The sequence below is a fragment of the Oenanthe melanoleuca genome, chromosome 3, assembly GCF_029582105.1.
Source record: "Oenanthe melanoleuca isolate GR-GAL-2019-014 chromosome 3, OMel1.0, whole genome shotgun sequence".
Taxonomy (NCBI): domain Eukaryota; kingdom Metazoa; phylum Chordata; class Aves; order Passeriformes; family Muscicapidae; genus Oenanthe; species Oenanthe melanoleuca.
In genome coordinates this window covers 98,461,247-98,479,341 of record NC_079336.1, presented here as the reverse complement: position 1 = coordinate 98,479,341, position 18,095 = coordinate 98,461,247, and the positions used below count along the sequence as shown (strand labels likewise).

Genomic DNA, 18,095 nt, shown 5'->3' with positions numbered 1-18,095 from the left:
TGGGAACTGAGGGAAGAGCAGGGCACAAGAAAGGTCTGAGTGAGCAAGGAAGGTGCACACTATGTGGCCAAGAGCAGGAGCAGTGCTTACATTCCCAAAACAGGTCATATGCCACGTTTTGTGCACTGGAAATAGTGTTTAATATTTCAGGAAGAGAGCTGAACCTGCACAGGTGCTGCTCAAATCCAAAGAGGATCAGCACCAGCTTTGAGGAGACCAGATCTCACAGGAGCTTTTCTTTTTATGGTAGGCTTAGATTTAGGTGCTGGATAAAAATATGATATTTATGACCTGGAAATGCACTTGTCTGAGTGAAACAGCTCTACCTCCTGAAGGTGCAGGAGCCAACCTCAGTCAGCTGCTGGTCAGGAGGGCCTGGCAGAGGAGGGGGAGCAGAAGGTGTTTTTTTGGAGGTGGGAGTGGGTGCTGGGGCAGCCCAGATGCCAGGCAGGGATAGCTGTGAGTGCGGAGTTCCTGTGCAAGGGGAAGTGGAGGCTGAGGGACTCAGGTTTGCCAAGAGCCTGTTTGCTCACACCATGGCACCAGCTGCTCTTGGGGGGCACCAGGTGCTGTGGCTTCTGAGTCAGGGATGTGCTTCCCCCTCCTGCCAGGGAGTTCCTTCCCATGGAACATTCCCCAAAATAACTATTCTTGGCTTGCCCTCTGATCTAATCACCACAAGGAGGGATGTGCAGAAGAGTGAGTGTGTCATGTTCCCTTCCCTGGCACAGCCTGAGGCTGCCCAGAGCTGGGTGGCTCCAGCCTTTGATCAGGGCAGCCTTGATCCCAAATAAAACCATCCTGAGGGATTGCACAGGAGGGGATCAGCCAGCCCCTTGTGCAGCCAGCAGAAGGTGAAATGCTTTCATCTTTTCTTACTCTGTTGGCTGCTGATGCCTCTGGCATGGGAATGGGGAAATATGGATACAAGACTTTCCCATCTCCAGATCCCTCTGCCACCTTGCTGAGCCTCAGAAATCAGGATATGAGCAAGAGCAGTGAGAATCAATTTAAATGCCAAATCACGCTGCTGCTGCTGTCTGGGTTTTCTGCTGGGTGAGACACTAAAACAGGGTCTGTTGCAACAGTCCAGCAGCTGAGGGGAGTATTTTGGGCATTATTTGCCCACTCATCTGCCACGTGGCTGGCAGGTTCCGCCCCACAGGCATCAGAAATTCCTGTGCCTTGCACAAGGGCTGCAGAAAAGAGGAAACGTGGTGGCACATGGAAGTGACCAACATGCCCTGACCGGACACTGTTGCTACAGCCCCTGCTGGGTGTTGGCCATTACAAACTTTTTCAAAAATATAATGTACATCTACTTCAGATCCTCCTGTCAGCAGTATTTCAACTCCTCTGATCCCTCCCAATTTACTTCTAGGAATGTCTAGTGCCAGCAGATCAAAATTTCCCAAATGCAGGGAACTGGACCTGGTGGCAGGAAGGATGTTCAGCAAAATAATAATATGAACCCTACAGTGCTAAATATAAATAAATAAATGGAATGTCCTGGGAAGCAGCCCAGAAATAGCAGAAGAGCTGAACAGTGACAGCAGAACACAATTCCCAGCAGTTAGGGTGAGGTAACATTGGTGTTTGCAGAAAGCAGGAACAGTAGGAAAACCATGAGGGGTGCTGTGGCTCCTGAGCAGGAAGTGTTGGTTTCACCTCTTCCTTCTGTTGGCAGCTGAACTCCTCCCTTGAAGCTTCAGTTGTCTTTGTGCCTTTTCTGAGTTGAATTTACACCCCAACAGTGGCACCAGCGAGGGGGGAAGGTGTCACACAGGAGCCAGGCAGGAAGTGCAAGACAAGGTTTTAATCATTAAAAGTTTATCAATAAGCTCTTATATACACATAGTTATACACAAAGTGGTTCACGAGTCCCTCAGCTTGGAGAGCTGTGCTGGTGAGGCCTCTGCCAGCTCAGACACTGTTCCCATGGGAATGCCAGGAATTTGGGGGCTTGGCTGTCCTCAGCTGGGCACCGAGAGGAGCCCGTATTCATCTGCTGTGTCCAGGATTTTGCAGATGACTGGAGACTCCACCTGCAACAGAGAGACCAAACCATGAGCTCAGCCCTGCAGGAATCTTGGGAAGAGTCACTGGGAGACACAGACCTGGAGATGGGCTCCAGTACCAGCCCTGACCTACCCCAAGGATGTACTGGCAAGAATGAGGCTCCAACATGTAAATGGTCACAGCATGAGGGGAGTCTGATTCTTTACATCTGGAAACAGGAGAAATTGGGGGGTTGGTAGGCAATGAGCACACAGTAACATTTCATTAACAGATACTGCCTTCTGAGCTTAGTGACAGCAGCAGCAGCAGGAGACAGACACAAAACATCCCTTTGTAAAAGTCCACTTACTTCAATTTCACAGTCACCTGCCTTGGCTTGTCTGTCAAGTCACAAACATCTCCATTTCCATAGAAATGAGACACCATCCTGCCAGGAATGGAAGAGTTTGGAAATATTACACACCATTTTCAAGCAGGCAGTTCAGTGGTGCAATCCAGCACCTCTCATTGATCAAGTATTTAACATACAAACAAATAGTAACAAATATACTACTATATTATACTATAAATTATGATACTATTATTCTGTTACACAGCAATAGGTGGCACTGCAGTTACTGCAGGGAAAGAGCTGCTCAGCATTGAAAGATTTTTCTCTGTGCTGAATTCCTCATCTGGGGTGAACCTGGCCCTGCTGCTCCTGCAGCTGATTTGCTGTGTCCCCAGCCCAGGTGTCCAGGCTGTACCTGTACCTGACTGTCTGGGTGCCATCCTCTCTCAGGTAGAAGGTCCTGGCTGCATTCTTCCTCGACCACTCCATGTGCTCCTCCTTGCTCCACGTGCCCACCACCACCGAGGTCTTGCCACTCTCCTTATCCTGAAACAGCAAAAGCTGATCACTGCAGAGTGAACAGGAATGCTGGAACCCTAGCCACTGAGAATTTCAAACTTGCTGTGCTGACAAGCATTAACCCCCCCAAAAAACCCACTACATTTAACCTGAGGCCGTGAAAAAAGCTTCCAAATTTAAACAATAAAACTAAAATCACAAGCATGCAATTTAAATAGAAGTGTGCAATTTCACATAGTAAAAAATATAAAGTTTAACATTTTAAAAGATAATAATATATATAAAACAAAAAAATTAAAACAACAGTTTGTCCTTTTTTCACCTTCTTCACAAACCTAATTAATATTTTATAATTAAATTTAAAAATCCACATTACAAACCACAAATAATTAATTATTCAATTAAAAGTAAAAATAATTTAAGCATAATTTCTTAATTAAACCATTTATCCTTAAAAAAGCCTTATTTTTTAAAAACTCCATTTTTAGTTTATTAATTTAAAATACTATAAAACTCACAGCTTATAAAAATATAAATAAAAATAAATACTTAAATATAAATATAAATAAATAAAAACTAATAAAAATCTAAATCCAAACAAAAAAATATCATCTCACATGATTACTCCCAACCCTAACAAAACAAAAAAACAAAAAAACAAAACAAACAACAACAAAAAAACAAAACAAAACAAAACAAAACAAAAAAAACACCAAAAAAAAAGGCAATACAGGAACTTAAAGGAACACACCTCATGGTACTGGTGGACATATTTGCCATAGCAGAATTCATATTTCCACCAGCCAACACCCTGGAGAGAGGAACAACCTGTGTTAAAAGAACCAAATAGAACACCCCAAAATAAACAGAACACCCCAGAACAAACCCATCCTTTCCCCCAAACCCTAAACCAGCTGTTTCAGCTGTAAAACTCCCTTTTAGTTAATCCAGGCTAATTCTGTTACCTTCTTTCATTTCACTGCCTGCTGAAATAAAGTGAATTTCAGCAGAGAAGTTGAAGATAAAAATGAAACAAGTACATAAATTAGGATGTATTCCAGTGGCTTTGCTGCTCACCCCATGGAAGCAGTAGGAGCCACTGAGGAATTCCTTGATGAGCTGCTCATCAGTCAGTTTGGAGATGTGGGTTGTCCCCACTGTTAACAGCTGGTGGCTCCCAACAGCTACAGGCTTGTGGATGGAAGAGAATTTCTCTTCTTTTGTTGAAGGCATTTCTTCCTGCAATTAAAGGATATAATTAAGTCCCCTAAAAAGTCTTACAGGTTACATGAAGTTACTGAATACTGTTTTGGTCAATTTTAGAAAAAGAAAATTCCAGTCAAACCCTTCACACATTTGTGAACTGTAGGTTACAAAGGCTACCAAAAATTTAAATCAGTAGCCCACACTTGTTTTGTTTTCCTGCCAAACAGGGTGAGTTACAGATGGTTTCAACAGGCTAAAAGACCAATGAAAGACTGACATGATCTCACCAAATGTGTTGAAGACGGAAAGTAAATGAAGCAAATCCTACCTCCTTAACCCTCCTAAAAGGCATCTTGAGCATTTCCTGCTGTTTCTCCAGCTGTTGCAGGTTGTGGGGTTTCAGTGGGGATCCTGGCAGGGACTGGCAGAAGATGTCATTGACAGGGGAAGCCCTGAACCTGCCCAGCAAGGTGAGAACATGGCACTGTTACACCTCCAAGTGCAGGGATCTGCTCAGTGCTCTGAGTTCCTGCATCTGCTGCTGCCCAGGAGGTGCAGGTGCTGCCCTGGATGAGGTGCCAGCTGCACAGGGAAAGCCCCAGAGGCTGTTCTGGGAGCACACAACAGGAAAAAAGGGCACTGAACTTGGAATTTGGGTTGTGATCCCTGTGATGTCACTGGGCAGCATTCCCAGGCTGCCACCTCCACCTTTCCTTTTTTACCAAGGTGACATAAGGGGGGAATGATGATCCTCTGTGTTTATTTTCCTGCTGAAACCCTTCCAGGCTTTCCCTCTGGAAGGAGGCAGCAGCTCCAGATTTTATCCTTATCAATCAACAGAACAATTTCCCTGTGCACTTTCCATGGTTTTTTTCCCGCACTTGCAGAGGTTTAAAAGGCTCACACAGTAAACAGACAAGTGCAGCAGATAACAGAGACAGCAGATAACCAAACCCATCCACATGAGAAAATTTACAGGGGATGCCAAACATTAAAAGCAGCAGCACTTAGTAACTCCAACTGCCAAGTGTTTACAAAATGCAGGATTTTGCCTTCAGACCTTGTGGCCTGTTTCAGATCACTGCTTAAATACTCACCTGTTCCAGCATCTGTGTAAATCCAGGAATCCTGCCCATTATCCCCCCCTGTCTGTATGGCACATTCCCTTTGCAGTTCTCTTTACACCCCTGGGAAGGTCCAAAGACTCAGGGGGTTCCCTCAGATATGAGATATCCCTCAGTTCAGGGAAGGAGAGGAAAACTAGAAGCCTACACTTGATTTTTGGAAAATAACACTGAAAGTGTGAATTCTCCATAAGGAAATGGCTGCTAGGAGCTCATGTTGGGAGGAGCTAAAATCAAGGTTCAGGTTATGGCTGGAAAAGATACTTCTGGTTTTAAAGTGCACACGTGGAACCTGCAGTCTTCGTGGAGATCCTTGAGATACCTTCAAGAAACCACAAACTAGGAGGAGACAAAGGGCTGAGGGCTCTGTACCTGTGTCTGGGGTCCCTGTGGGCTCTGTACCTGTACTTGGGGTCCCTGTGGGCTCTGTACCTGTACTTGGGGTCCCTGAGGGCTCTGTACCTGTGTCTGGGGTGCTGAGGGCTCTGTACCTGTGTCTGGGGTCCCTGAGGGCTCTGTACCTGTGTCTGGGGTCCCTGTGGGCTCTGTGCCTGTATTTGGGGTGCCTGTGGGCTCTGTACCTGTGTCTGGGGTCCCTGAGGGCTCTGTACCTGTGTCTGGGGTCCCTGAGGGCTCTGTACCTGTACTTGGGGTGCCTGAGGGCTCTGTACCTGTGTCTGGGGTCCCTGAGGGCTCTGTACCTGTACTTGGGGTGCCTGAGGGCTCTGTACCTGTGTCTGGGGTCCCTGAGGGCTCTGTACCTGTGTCTGGGGTCCCTGAGGGCTCTGTACCTGTGTCTGGGGTCCCTGAGGGCTCTGTACCTGTGTCTGGGGTCCCTGTGGGCTCTGTACCTGTGTCTGGGGTCCCTGTGGGCTCTGTACCTGTGTCTGGGGTCCCTGTGGGCTCTGTGCCTGTGTCTGGGGTCCCTGAGGGCTCTGTGCCTGTACTTGGGGTGGCTGAGGGCTCTGTACCTGTGTCTGGGGTCCCTGAGGGCTCTGTGCCTGTATTTGGGGTGCCTGTGGGCTCTGTACCTGTGTCTGGGGTCCCTGTGGGCTCTGTACCTGTGTCTGGGGTCCCTGTGGGCTCTGTGCCTGTGTCTGGGGTCCCTGAGGGCTCTGTGCCTGTACTTGGGGTGGCTGAGGGCTCTGTACCTGTGTCTGGGGTCCCTGAGGGCTCTGTACCTGTGTCTGGGGTCCCTGTGGGCTCTGTACCTGTGTCTGGGGTCCCTGAGGGCTCTGTACCTGTGTCTGGGGTCCCTGAGGGCTCTGTACCTGTGTCTGGGGTCCCTGAGGGCTCTGTACCTGTGTCTGGGGTCCCTGTGGGCTCTGTACCTGTGTCTGGGGTCCCTGAGGGCTCTGTGCCTGTGTCTGGGGTGCCCTGAGGGCTCTGTACCTGTACTTGGGGTCCCTGAGGGCTCTGTACCTGTACTTGGGGTGGCTGCACAGCAGTGGGGTCAGGATCACCACCTCGTACTCGCAGGTGGTGACCTCAGCCACGGAGAGGATCTCGTGCTTGGCCTCGGGGTGGCAGATGTACATCACTGTGCTGGACCTGGGCAGGTTCTGCCTCAGGCTGCAGGGAGTGCCATTGCCCAGCTCCACGGGGTAGTAGGGTGTCATCTGCCCTTCAATGTTCTTTGTGGGGATCTGGGAGAGGGAAAGGAACAGGTCAGAACCACAGGAGAGCTCCTGAGACTCCCCTGAAACAAAAATGTTATTCCTGTGTGCAGAGCCAGCATTGCTGGGTTAAAATCAGACCCTGTGTGGCTGCTCAGTGTTTTTGAAACATCCAGACCTGCAGCACCAGGCCCCAAAGAATCCAAAATAATCCTGCAAAGTCACCTTGGCACCTGCACTACAGCTCTCAGCATTCCCAGCCCAGGCTGCTCCTTATCCAGGGGATCCCACACCACCCCTGGCTGTGGCCAATGAAGTTAATGGGGTGCACAAAGTAAATATACACAAAGTAAACCCCACTGTGTCACACCTTCCAGCCTGCTCTCTTTGGGTTTGTTCCTGTCTCCTCCAGCTCACTCTTGAAGATGTTAATTCCCTAAAAGGGTGAAATGTCTATCCTGGAAGCAGCTGGAGTTCCTGGCTTCCCAAAGTTCCCAAACCCATACATTGACTCTTTTGTCTGTATTGCTTGAGCTACTGAAGGTTTTTCAGTGCTGAACAGACAGGGGTCTGTGCTGAAAGACAGAGGTGCTTTGTGGGGTCAGGGCACTCCAGGGATTTCTGGGGTCAGGGCATTTAAGGGATCCAGGACCTTTCTGCCCCTCCCCTGCTTTGGCTCTCAAGCCATGTCACCCCTCCCAGCCCACTGACTCCTCCCAGAAACTGCTCCACCATGAGTGAGGACATTCACGAGATTAAAGAACCAACACACCCTTTCCTGATAAGAGATTCCAGGAAATCCTGGCATGGCAAGTGCATCATAAATACTGCCCAAGAAAAAGGCAATAAAAGACTTCATTTCCTCTGAAGCTGAAGGAAAAAAAAGCTGCACTGCCAAACTCTTTGTTTTCTTGGCTTTCCAAGAGGCCACTGCCACCAGAACAGGCCATGGTCTGTCCCAAAATTGACTTTCAAAATGCTCCCCAGGCCTGGGTATTGCTCAGATCACTACACAACCACCACCCTGGGCTATTCCAAAGGCCACAGGCACAAAAACTTCATTTCAGCCTGAAAATGAAGGGGAACTGGCAGTAAGGTCACACCTGCTCTCACTAATTCCAAACTCCAGGTATTCCCATTGTTGTGATTTAAGAATCAGCAACTCAAGAGCTGAGTTTTGGGGCCTAACCAAGTGGGGAAGTTCTCTAAGGGGAAAGGGAAGCACAGAGTACTATGGGATGGGTCAGCAAGTCAGCTCCATCTCTTGGGGATTTTGTGCTGCAGGCCTTTGTTAAGAGTAAGTATGTAATTTGAGTAGCAAGACTGAATTTTCTGAGCTGGGACTGATAATTGAAAGCAAGAGAAGTGCAGCTCAGGAACAGTTTCATCTCTTGATAATCATTTTAGGAGGGGACTAATTACATCATCTTGTCATCAGACTGGATATTAGGAAGAAATTCCTCCCTGTGAAGGTGGGGAGGCCCTGGCACAGGGTGCCCAGATCCCTGGAAGTGTCCAAGGCCAGGCTTGGAGCAGCCTGGGATAGTGGAAGGTGTCTCTGGATATCTTTGAGGCCCCCTCCAACACAAAACCATCCTGGGATTCTATGATCATCCATAAACTGCCTCCACTGTTGATGGCAGAAGTCAAAATAGGTTTTTTTTCACTTGCCTCTTTTGCACCGTCTTTGGAACTTTCCTTCTCTTCTTGATCTAGGGAATAATTAAGAATGAGTTAAGTTTGTGCACTTGATATAAAATGGGATTTCACAGAGAAGTCTTTTCTGGTTTGTGTATTTGCTGGTGCTCTATACACTGCCAAGAGCCACTTGCAGGTGCAAAAGAGGAAAGAAAGGAAATAACCAGTGATCTGAGGCCCACAGCAAACAGAGCAAAATACACGTCAGCTCATCCCAAAAGCACCTGGAGTTGGTAGGACTGGCCTGGCACCAAGGCAGGGCTGGAAAAACATCACTGCAGCTGTTTGGGAAGGCTGGGAACTGGGCAGGGAACAGGCAGGTGCTTTGGAAGGAGCAGCAGCTGCCAGATGGGAAGCAGGGAAAGCACACAGGTCACAAAGGGCAGAGGGACAGCAGCCTGCCAGACTGAGCTGTGGTGACCTGAGGCACCCTCATCACAACATCCAGCCCCACAAAATGGGTGACTGGAACCAAACATTCTGTGTTCTGTGCACCCACTCCCTCAGAGAAGGCCAAGCAAGGCAGCTCCTGAAGCTCTGCTTCTTTCCAGGACTAAGATCCCTAACTCAGGGCTGCAGCCAGGGATCCAGAAGCGGGATACAGCACTAAATCCCCCCCAGGAGACTGCAGCATTCCAGCTAATCACTTCTAAGAAATGGTGCCCACCTTCTACACACCAGCCTAGGTGGTGTTTTTCTATCCTGTTTCTCTTCTTTCCATCAACCCTGAATGAACACTTAAATCTGTGAATTTTAAGACTTATTGGAACTACTTTACAAGCAAAAAAATGCTCCAGAAATCAGTTATTCTAAACTGCTCTTTGAGTTTGGGGCTCAGACATCTCATTTCCACCCAAGACCCACTCTAGGAACTTGAATTATTCTGAGGATCTGTGCCAGGCTCCCTAAAAAAGGCTCTCAAACTGGTGAGACAGGAATAATTAAAACAAAAAAAAATTCTATTAACATCAGCAGAATGAAATAATCTAAAACACACCTGGTTCTGACAACGGGTTCTTCATTATCATATTCCCCAGGTAGTATTCTTGGATGTTTATTTTCTGCAGTCAAAACAAACACCAGTTACCACTGTCCAAGCTTTTCCAGGGAATTCAAGGCTGCTGGAGTTCAGCAGGGAGGTGCCAGTGGAGAGGGGGCTGTGAGCAGCCTACCTGCCCTGTTTCCTTCTCCTCATGGTACTGACGGATGTGTTTCCCATGGCACACCTCATAAGTCCAGTAAGATTCAATCTTAGAAATAAAACATATTAAAAAAATAATCTTTAGATGGATTTACACACCCCAAAACCACCCAAATGTTGGCTTTTGCAGCAAAATGCTGGAGCAGCCTCAAAAACAAGAATACAGCAAGTGGTCTCACACCACAGAAGACTTCCTTGACTTTCACACAGATAAAATGAAGGGGGGAAAAAAAATCACATTTTGAACTGCTACCATAGCAACACATTTATCTGAATTCTGACATCTTTAACCACACAGAATTTTGTCAGCAGTTGTAAAGACCTTGTTTCACATTGTATTAGCATCTTATTTACTTCCCTAAACCTTGACATGGACTGGCCTGTAACCATTAATTGGCAATTAATGAACAAGACAGAAGTAACATACTCTATAGGAACAGCTGCTTTGCTTAAAGAGAGGCTCCAGCAGCTCCCCTGGAGTAGGACCCTTATAGTCCTTCTCTTCTTCCTGCAACAAAAGCACATTTCATGACATTAAAACCAGACTCAGCTACAGTTTCTCTTTACAGAATAACTTGCCTGAACTCACCTCGTTGCCGCTGGCTATCAGTGGCAGGAGACACTTGTACTTCTCTTTATCCACAGTGGTCATGATGATGTAATTGTCCTCCTTGTACAAGACACCAGTGGTCGGCTGAGAAAACAACCAGCCCATGGATCAGCCAGGCAGGGGCTTTTCAGCTCATTAGAAACACCCCTGAATTCCTGAGTGCTGCTCTGGAGCATTTCCTGGGATTTCATTATACCACAAGCCTGGGGCTTGGTGCTTAGGCTGGCTGGGAGCTGCTTGCTTCTGCCTTCACTTTGGATCTTCAACTTCCAGCCAGATCCCTGATATCCTCCATATTCCTAATCCTCTCCAAATTCCTGATCCCCTTCAGATTTCCATATTCCTTATCCTCTCCAGATCCCCAATCCTCTCCAGATTCCTGCTCCTCTCCAGACCTCCAATCCTCTTCAGATCCTTGATCCCCTCCAGATCTCCAATCCTCTCCAGATGCCTGATTCCTCCAGATTTCCAGATTCCTTATCCTCTCCAGATCCCAAATCCCCTCCATATTTCCACATCTCTGATCTTCTCCAGATTCCTGCTCCCCTCCAGACCTCCAATCCTCTCCAGATGCCTGATCCCCTCCAGATATCCAGATTCCTTATCCTCTCCAGATCCTCAATCCCCTCCGTCTTTCCAGATCCCTGATCATCTCTGGATTCCCGCTGCCCTCCAGATTTCCAGATTCCTTATCCTCTCCAGATCCCCGATCCTCTCCAGATTCCTATTCCCCTTCAGATGCCTGCCCCTCTGATCCTCTCTAGATCTCTAGATCCCTGCTCCCCTTCAGATCCCTGATCCTCTCTAGATCTCCAGATCCCTGCTCCCCTTCAGATCCTCGTTCCCCTCCCTCCTGCTCCCCCATTTCACGCCTTTATCACAGCCCCTTCGCGCCCAGCTCTCCCCACGCCGCTCTGAGCACAGGATCCCCCGGGATTCCCTCCGGCGCCGAGCCAGCCCCACCCGAGCCCCCTCAGAGCGCTCCGAGCCCCTCCCGGGCCCCGCGGTACCGACCAGGCTGAGCTCGGTGCCGGGCCAGTTCACCCTGAACGGGATGTCGTCGCTGAGCTGCGGGAGCGCTCGGCCGCCCTCGGCCACGGCCGCCACGGCCGCCAGCAGCCCGCAGAGCAGCGCCGGGGCCGGGCAGGGCGGCCGCGGCCCGCAGCCCCTCCGCGGGGCCGGGGCCGGGCTCGGCGGCCGCAGCCCGCAGCCCCTCATGCCGGCCGGGAGGCCGCGCCGCGCCGCCGCCACGTCGGCTTCCGGCAGCCGCGATCAACAACCGGGGCAGGGGCAGCGGCATCCGGGGCACGGCCCGCCGGCGGTGAGGCACGGGCGGCGGCGGGCGGGGAGCGGGGAGGGAGCGTGGGTGTGAGGGAGCGTGTGGAGGCGGGGGGGAGTGAGGGGCGAGAGCGTGAGGGAGTGAGGGATTTGAATGAGGAGTGCGAGTGGGGGGATGAGTGTGAGGGAGAAGTGTGAGGGAGTGAGGGATTTGAATGTGGAGTGTAAGTGAGGGAATGAGTGTGAGGGAGAAGTGTGAGGGAGTGAGGGATTTGAATGAGGAGTGTAAGTGAGGGAATGAGTGTGAGGGAGAAGTGTGAGGGAGTGAGGGATTTGAATGAGGAGTGCGAGTGAGGGAATGAGTGTGGGAGAAGTGAAGTCGGAGGGAGGGACAAGTGTGAGGGAGTGAGGAATTTGAATGAGGAGTGTAAGTGAGGGAGAAGTGTGAAGGAGTGAGGCAGGGAGGGAGTGGGGAGAAGTGTGAGGGAATGAGTGTGAGAGAAAAGTGGGAGGGAGGGAGGGAGAAGTATGAGGGAGTGAGGAATTTGAATGAGGAGTATAAATGAGGGACTGAGTGTGAGGGAGAAGTGTGAGGGAATGAGGAATTTGAATGAGGAGTGTAAGTGAGGGAATGAGTGTGAGGGAGAAGTGTGAGGGAGAAGTGTGAGGGAGTGAGGAATTTGAATAAGGAGTGTGAGGGAAAAGTGTGAGGGAATGAGGAATGTCAATGACGAGTGTGAGGGACGGATTGTGAGGGAGAAGTAGGAGTGAGGAGTGTGAGGGGAATGAGAGAGGGAGGGATAAAATGGGAATGAGTGTGAATGAGGGAATGAGTGAGGGAGGAGTAAAATGGGGGCAAGTAAGAGGAGGGGGGCAATGAGGGAATGAATGGGGGGAATGGAGGCCAGTAATTAATTTTGGTCATTAGTGGCAGTACTGAGGGTTAAACATAACCAACAGTCATAAGGTTATGGGTGTAAAAGTGCACTTGAAAGGCTCCTCTGTGTATATATATTTATGTTTGTACGTGTATCTATACACCTAAGAACCTGAGGGGGCCAGCAGCCTTCACATCAGAGCAGGTTTAGGCCAGTCCCATCTGATCATTGGAGGAAATACAGGAAATAATTGAAGGAAAGGCAGGGAATTAATTGGCCATGCTACAGAGAATTCCCTTATTGCAGAGCCTTGGAGTTACTCTGGTTGGAAAATACCTTGTCTGGATTTCCCTCTCCCTGCTGTCTGCATTATCTTCTGTTAACAGTCATGGATGTGGCTGTTGTTTGCCCAGACACTGTTTGAGAACAGGTTTAGCAGCAGCTTTGTGTGCGTGGTTGTGTAGTGAAGCCTACAGATCTAAAATCTGTATTTGCACAAACAGAGCTCGAGTTTAACCAGTCAGAAAAAAAAAAAAAAAGCCTAAATGGCCTAAAATTTTTGAGACAACAGATCTGGATGTTTTTGGTAGTGACCAAAGCTAGGAGCAGAGCAGTGGCTTTAATCCCATGCAGCAAGAACAAATGTACATATTTATATTTTCCATGCTTTAATTAATTCCTAAAGTGCCACAGTTTGTAGCAGCCCCCGTGTGTTGTTAGTCATTCTCAGCCCAACATCAATTTTACAGCGAGGCAAAATGAGCACACCTCACACAGACACGCTTTAAACACATCATTTCTGGAAATTTCCACCCCCCTCAGTCACTGCAATGCATTTTTATTGCACTGAAGTTGTACACACACACACAGGAATATGTATTATTGCAATGGTTTATGGATTTGGGAAGCAAGTGAACCAACAAAGGCTTGGAGACAATTAAAGATAGAGAATGTGGAGCAGAATCACAGTACTTAAATAATTAGCATTTTAAAGAGAGAATCAGCCCTGATGGTTCTGGGTCATGACTGAGCACAAGCATCCCTTGCCCTGTTTTAAAGAACAAGGGTAAGTCTTTGAGGAAAGAACTTTTAAATCTAAGAAGAATTCTCAAGAAAGCAGAGGGTGCCATTGTACATTTTTACCTTTACAAATATAAACCAGCATGATGTAAAGAACAGAAAAGGTCAAACTTTTTAAGGGAAAACCAGACTTTTTCTGCAATTACTGATGCAGAATCCAGGCTGCTACTAAAACACTTAGACATTCCCTGGATGGGAAAACAGGACCTTTGATATAAAGATATAAAAATATACTCGGTTAAAAGTAATAAAAATAAAAGTTTTGAGCCAAATCCATGTTGGGACAGATACTCTGTGTGCTGACACAGTGCATCAGGAATCCCACCAGCCTAAACTGGGGGCTTCCAGTCCTCCTGGGATGTCCATACACACCCCTAAGGTTACTGGAAAAAGGGTTTTTCCTTAATTACCTTCTGGGGGTGAATTCCTGAAACTCAAATTTATCCTTGCAGCTGGGATTTTTGAAGAGAAGGGGCCACAACAGCACCTCAAAACAGAGATGAGAATTTCTCTTTCTGCTGTGTTGTGACTTCAAGTCATGCTCTTAGTTGATTTTAATATTTTGGGGTTATTCTTTATATTAGGATTAAAAATTAAAATGAGGCACTGATAGTTTATGGCTTGAGTCAGGGTGCCCAGAGCTTTGGTTTTCAGGGCTTGACAGCAGCAGCCAAGGGAAGGAATGATTTCCTTTAAAATAAAATGGTTTATTCTCTGCATTTTAAGAATAAATTAATATAAAAAGGGTGAGATGACTGATTCAGTGGTGTAACTTCATTTCAGAGGAGCTGAGTGTTGATATAAATGTTCTACTACACAATTTAGGCCAACCACTTAAAATTCCTGCCTTGTGGTCTGGAATCAAAACTTAAATCACTTAAGGGGATAAATTAATGTATAGAGGATGAGATGATAAATTCAGTGGTGTAACTTCATTTCAGAGGAGCTGAATGTTGGTATAAATGTTCTATACTATGCAATTTAGGCCAGCCACTTAAAATTCCTGCCTCGTGGTCTGGAATCAGAGCAAATTATCACTTAAATCTATGGAACTTGTCTCTTTGTGCTTATTTTGACCTCAAAAATATCCTAAGGATTCATTTCAAACCTGAAATAATAAGAAAATGTAAAGAGAAGTTTAAGTGGCTGTCTTGAGGATTAAAAGCTCAGATACCCAATTCAAACCCAGAATGCTCTCCTTGCTGGCTTTTTCCTGGACTCCTGAAAGAAATTATTTTGGCAGTAACCAACTCCCAATTCTGAACGCAGCACTCATCAGAGGAACACCCCTCCCAACAAAAACCTCTCCTCCCGAGGCAGAGCCGGCTTGCCAAGCACTTTATAGACAGTTGAGGTTCTGGTGCTTGCTCAGGAGCTCCTTGACCAGCGTCTCCAGGGAGAAGAGGTGCTCATCGCCATCCTCCGGGGCGAGGTTCCTGACGGAGTTGGCCAGCTCGAAGAGGTACTCGGTGTTCCTGCCGCTGGGCCCGGCGGCGCCCAGGATCTGCCGGGCGATGTCCTCCAGCGGGGCGGGGCCCAGGTAGTTGGGGTTGTCGCGGGTGCCGATGTACAGCAGCACGTCGAAGGGCTGCAGCGCCGCGTCCTTGGGGTAGAAGATCACCGTGATGGTCCTGTAGCCTCCCTTCTCCCGGAAATCCAGGTAGGACTTCACTTCTCCTTCCTTGCCCGCCGGCAGCCTGTAGGCCACGCCCCACACGCAGCCCTGCGTGGGGAGAACTGGTTAGAATGATGAGCAGAAATGGATTTATTCTTATTTTTTTTTCTGCCCTCCTCTTGCTTTTTGCACCATCCCAAAATAAAAGGGACAATTATCAGTGAAAACACTGATCGCACATTCTGCTAATGCTGAGATTTTTCTCACAAAGCAACTTCTTGTTTCGGTAAACTGGAGTAGCAAAAAGCCCCTTTGGTATTGACCAAAGTTGGTGGCTTTAATCCCACACAGCAAAAACAAATGTATATATTTATATATCCCATTATTTTATTAATTCCTAATGTGCCACACTTACAGGCCACTAAGGATACTGAGTTTTTCCTTGACCTTATAAAATTTATGTCTGAACATGAGAGATTTAAATAATGCTGAGTTTGAAGGAATTTTGATCAGGGCCCTTCTGTTTAGTGACAGTTTGGCAAGGACCTGAGGGTCACCCACACCTGTGGTGTGCTGAGATACCTTCACAATCTGGTTAAACTTTGTGAAGCTGAAATGAAAACAGTTACATTTATCATTCCATGCTGATATCAAATCATGTTTGATGTATCTTAATATCAAATTCTGCATCTCACCAGTGGATTGCCAAAGTGATTATTCCAGAATATATTTTAAAATATCCCTGTGGTAATAACAGACCCAAACTACTTCCAGGTGTAACTCTGGGAAACACTGAGAGAATTTTTCCCTGAAGATAATTGTAGAAAAGCAAAAATTAATGAGTGGAAAAGCAACGGGACATTTTGTACCTCAGCATCTTCAACCAGGGTCACAACTCTTCCAGGCTAGAATTTAAAAGAAGAAATCATCATTCAGTCAGAGGCTTTTGCCCTAAATCATGAGCAAAACCAAACCAAAAAGAGAAAAAACCAAGCAACAGGAATGAAGCACTCAGAGAACTAATCCAGCACCATTCCAGTAAGGTCCAAATCCAGTGTCAGTATTTTCTGAGAGTAGCTTTTGGTGTGTACTAGATAAAATAAACAACATGTTAAATTCTGGGTGGACAGGGCCTGTGACACAAAAATTAAAGGCACTAAGAAATGGGGAGGGTTTGAATGTCGAGTGCTGTTTGCTTTACACCTGCTGTCCAGACTCTGCTGCAGTTCAAAACAGTGGCAATTAATTAACAATCCAATAACATTGATAATTAAGAGTTTCATTAATGTAAAACTGTCCTCAAGGAGCCCTTGGAGCCTCACTGGACAGAGGGAGGATACTTTGCAAATGCTTGTTTTCCCCAGCAAGTTAATTCTTGTAGGAAAAACTAACAAGCCAGTTTGTAAATACTGGAAATAAAATAGTTGAAGTTTGTTGTATAAAACTTTTAAAACTCTATGTTGAACTACATCTGCAGTTTATAATTGCTGCATTTGGCATCAAATGAGTTTTCTCCCAGCATGAGCCATTTATTCCTGATCAGACTGATAAAATAAGGCAACAAAGTACGTGAACACTAAATGATTCCTATTTCCTGAGGAGAAATGAGTGTTCCCATGATACATCCAAGATAACTTCACTGTTCCTTCTGGAATGGTTTTTTCCATAGCCATTGATAGTTCTCTGACTTGTGCACTCACAAAGATCTTTGTGGATTACGGATTAAAGAGACATTCTGTGGTGGAAAACAACTTTCCTGTCCTTGTTAGGAGTGTCTGTAACTGTGGTCAAAATTGATTAAATTTCATTTAAATCTAATTCGATTTAATATGAAGGGCAGTACTGAGGAGGACTCCATGTTCAGGTGGGTTGTGTGAAGGAAGAAGGATCTGCCTAAGGAAGGGCAGGACATTCAGTTAATTGCTTTGCAGAGTCCTTGTCTTGCCTGGGACCACCCATAACAAACATTAAGAAACAAATCACTAAATACTTATCGATCAGAGGAATTAATTACTGTTTGTGCTACTGGGAAAAATTTTTTGAAAGGATTTTTAAAATACAGCTAACATGTAATTTGCTGCATACTTTTAAGAACTGTTTTTTCCTCCTTGCTGTTCTTTAACCCGTGTCAGTGGTGGCTCAAGCTGGGCTATCTTTGAACTCTGTGCAAATTATTTCACGGTGTTTGAGGTTCTAACGAGTGTTATTTACATGTGGATGAAGCCTTTCACCAGGCAAGCTGTTCTTTAAAACAACCCCAGCGCTTTTTTAAAGCAGGTTTACAGCGGAGTAAACCTTATCATTAATTACACCCTTGCCTTAAAAACACATGACATTGGGAATGGTCACTTGGACTTTTAGCTTATTTTTCTTGGTAGGTTTTTTTTTCTCTAATTTTCCAGACCGTGAAGAATTTTAGAACTTTAAGTGAATTTTCACCTGAGCCTAAAATAAGTTAAAATACACCCAGGGGAAGGTGAACGGGGGGTAGTTAGATCGGTAATTCTGGCTTTTCTTACTCCCTGTGCACGCCCGCCCCTCACCGGGGGTTTCCAACGCCCCAGAAATTACAAATGCGGGCATTTCTGAGCCCCGACTGAATGTCGCGGCGTTGCTGCGGGTTTCTCGCGGGTTGCTTTGCGGGTTTCTCGCAGCCCCGCGGGGCAGGGGCAGGGGCAGGGCCCGGGCCCGACGCGGCTCCGCGCTCCCCCCGGCCCCGGCTCACCTTGCCCGGCACCCCGCGGTGGTCGGTGCTGCCCTGCCAGAAGCGCCGGCTGTAGCCGCGGATGCGCCCCACCAGCTTCTCCTGGTAAGGGAAATCCACCTTCCAGATGAGGGAGCCGTAGCCGAACACCCACATGGCGGCCGGGCCGGCCCGGCGGGGCCTGCGCAGAGCCGCGGGGCGGCCCCGGGGCGGCTG

At 47.3% G+C, this 18,095-nt stretch overlaps 2 protein-coding genes across 7 annotated transcripts; both read right to left on the bottom strand.

Annotated features, from left to right (window-relative positions):
* Nucleotides 1–1,801: 1,801 nt before the first annotated feature.
* On the bottom strand, nucleotides 1,802–11,571 carry ERLEC1 (endoplasmic reticulum lectin 1). Of its 6 annotated transcripts, none has more exons than XM_056488652.1 (15): nucleotides 11,339–11,571; nucleotides 10,304–10,408; nucleotides 10,142–10,222; nucleotides 9,686–9,763; nucleotides 9,511–9,574; nucleotides 8,487–8,527; nucleotides 6,598–6,845; nucleotides 6,141–6,566; nucleotides 4,404–4,533; nucleotides 3,947–4,108; nucleotides 3,621–3,680; nucleotides 2,766–2,896; nucleotides 2,369–2,446; nucleotides 2,152–2,227; nucleotides 1,802–2,045 (listed from the first exon to the last, which is right to left on the bottom strand). In XM_056488652.1, the coding sequence occupies exons 1-15, from the start codon at nucleotides 11,540–11,542 to the stop codon at nucleotides 1,974–1,976; spliced, it is 1,956 nt and encodes a 651-aa protein (XP_056344627.1). In that variant the 5' UTR covers nucleotides 11,543–11,571; the 3' UTR covers nucleotides 1,802–1,973. The 6 variants fall into 6 exon arrangements, with proteins under 6 accessions (XP_056344627.1, XP_056344629.1, XP_056344628.1 ...); XM_056488654.1 differs by having other exon boundaries at nucleotides 6,141–6,500; nucleotides 6,592–6,845; nucleotides 11,339–11,570; XM_056488653.1 differs by having other exon boundaries at nucleotides 2,772–2,896; nucleotides 11,339–11,570.
* A 1,560-nt stretch (nucleotides 11,572–13,131) lies between these two features.
* On the bottom strand, nucleotides 13,132–18,037 carry CHAC2 (ChaC glutathione specific gamma-glutamylcyclotransferase 2). Its single transcript, XM_056488650.1, has 3 exons — nucleotides 17,901–18,037; nucleotides 16,045–16,080; nucleotides 13,132–15,283 (listed from the first exon to the last, which is right to left on the bottom strand). The coding sequence occupies exons 1-3, from the start codon at nucleotides 18,033–18,035 to the stop codon at nucleotides 14,900–14,902; spliced, it is 555 nt and encodes a 184-aa protein (XP_056344625.1). The 5' UTR covers nucleotides 18,036–18,037; the 3' UTR covers nucleotides 13,132–14,899.
* Between the last annotated feature and the right edge of the window lie 58 nt (nucleotides 18,038–18,095).

Bases quoted from the DNA above. Each gene is read 5' to 3' on its own strand.
- ERLEC1 (XM_056488652.1), bottom strand. From the start codon at position 11,542: ATGAGGGGCTGCGGGCTGCGGCCGCCGAGCCCGGCCCCGGCCCCGCGG. The intron at 8,528-9,510 runs GTGTGTTTTAGA...ATTATTCCCTAG, and splicing joins GAACCCGTTGTCAGAACCAG to ATCAAGAAGAGAAGGAAAGT. The intron at 2,228-2,368 runs GTAAGTGGACTT...TCCTGTTTCCAG, and splicing joins CAGGTGACTGTGAAATTGAA to ATGTAAAGAATCAGACTCCC.
- CHAC2 (XM_056488650.1), bottom strand. From the start codon at position 18,035: ATGTGGGTGTTCGGCTACGGCTCCCTCATCTGGAAGGTGGATTTCCCT. The intron at 16,081-17,900 runs GTGAGCCGGGGC...TTTAAATTCTAG, and splicing joins ACCGCGGGGTGCCGGGCAAG to CCTGGAAGAGTTGTGACCCT. The intron at 15,284-16,044 runs GTACAAAATGTC...CTCCCCACGCAG, and splicing joins CCCTGGTTGAAGATGCTGAG to GGCTGCGTGTGGGGCGTGGC.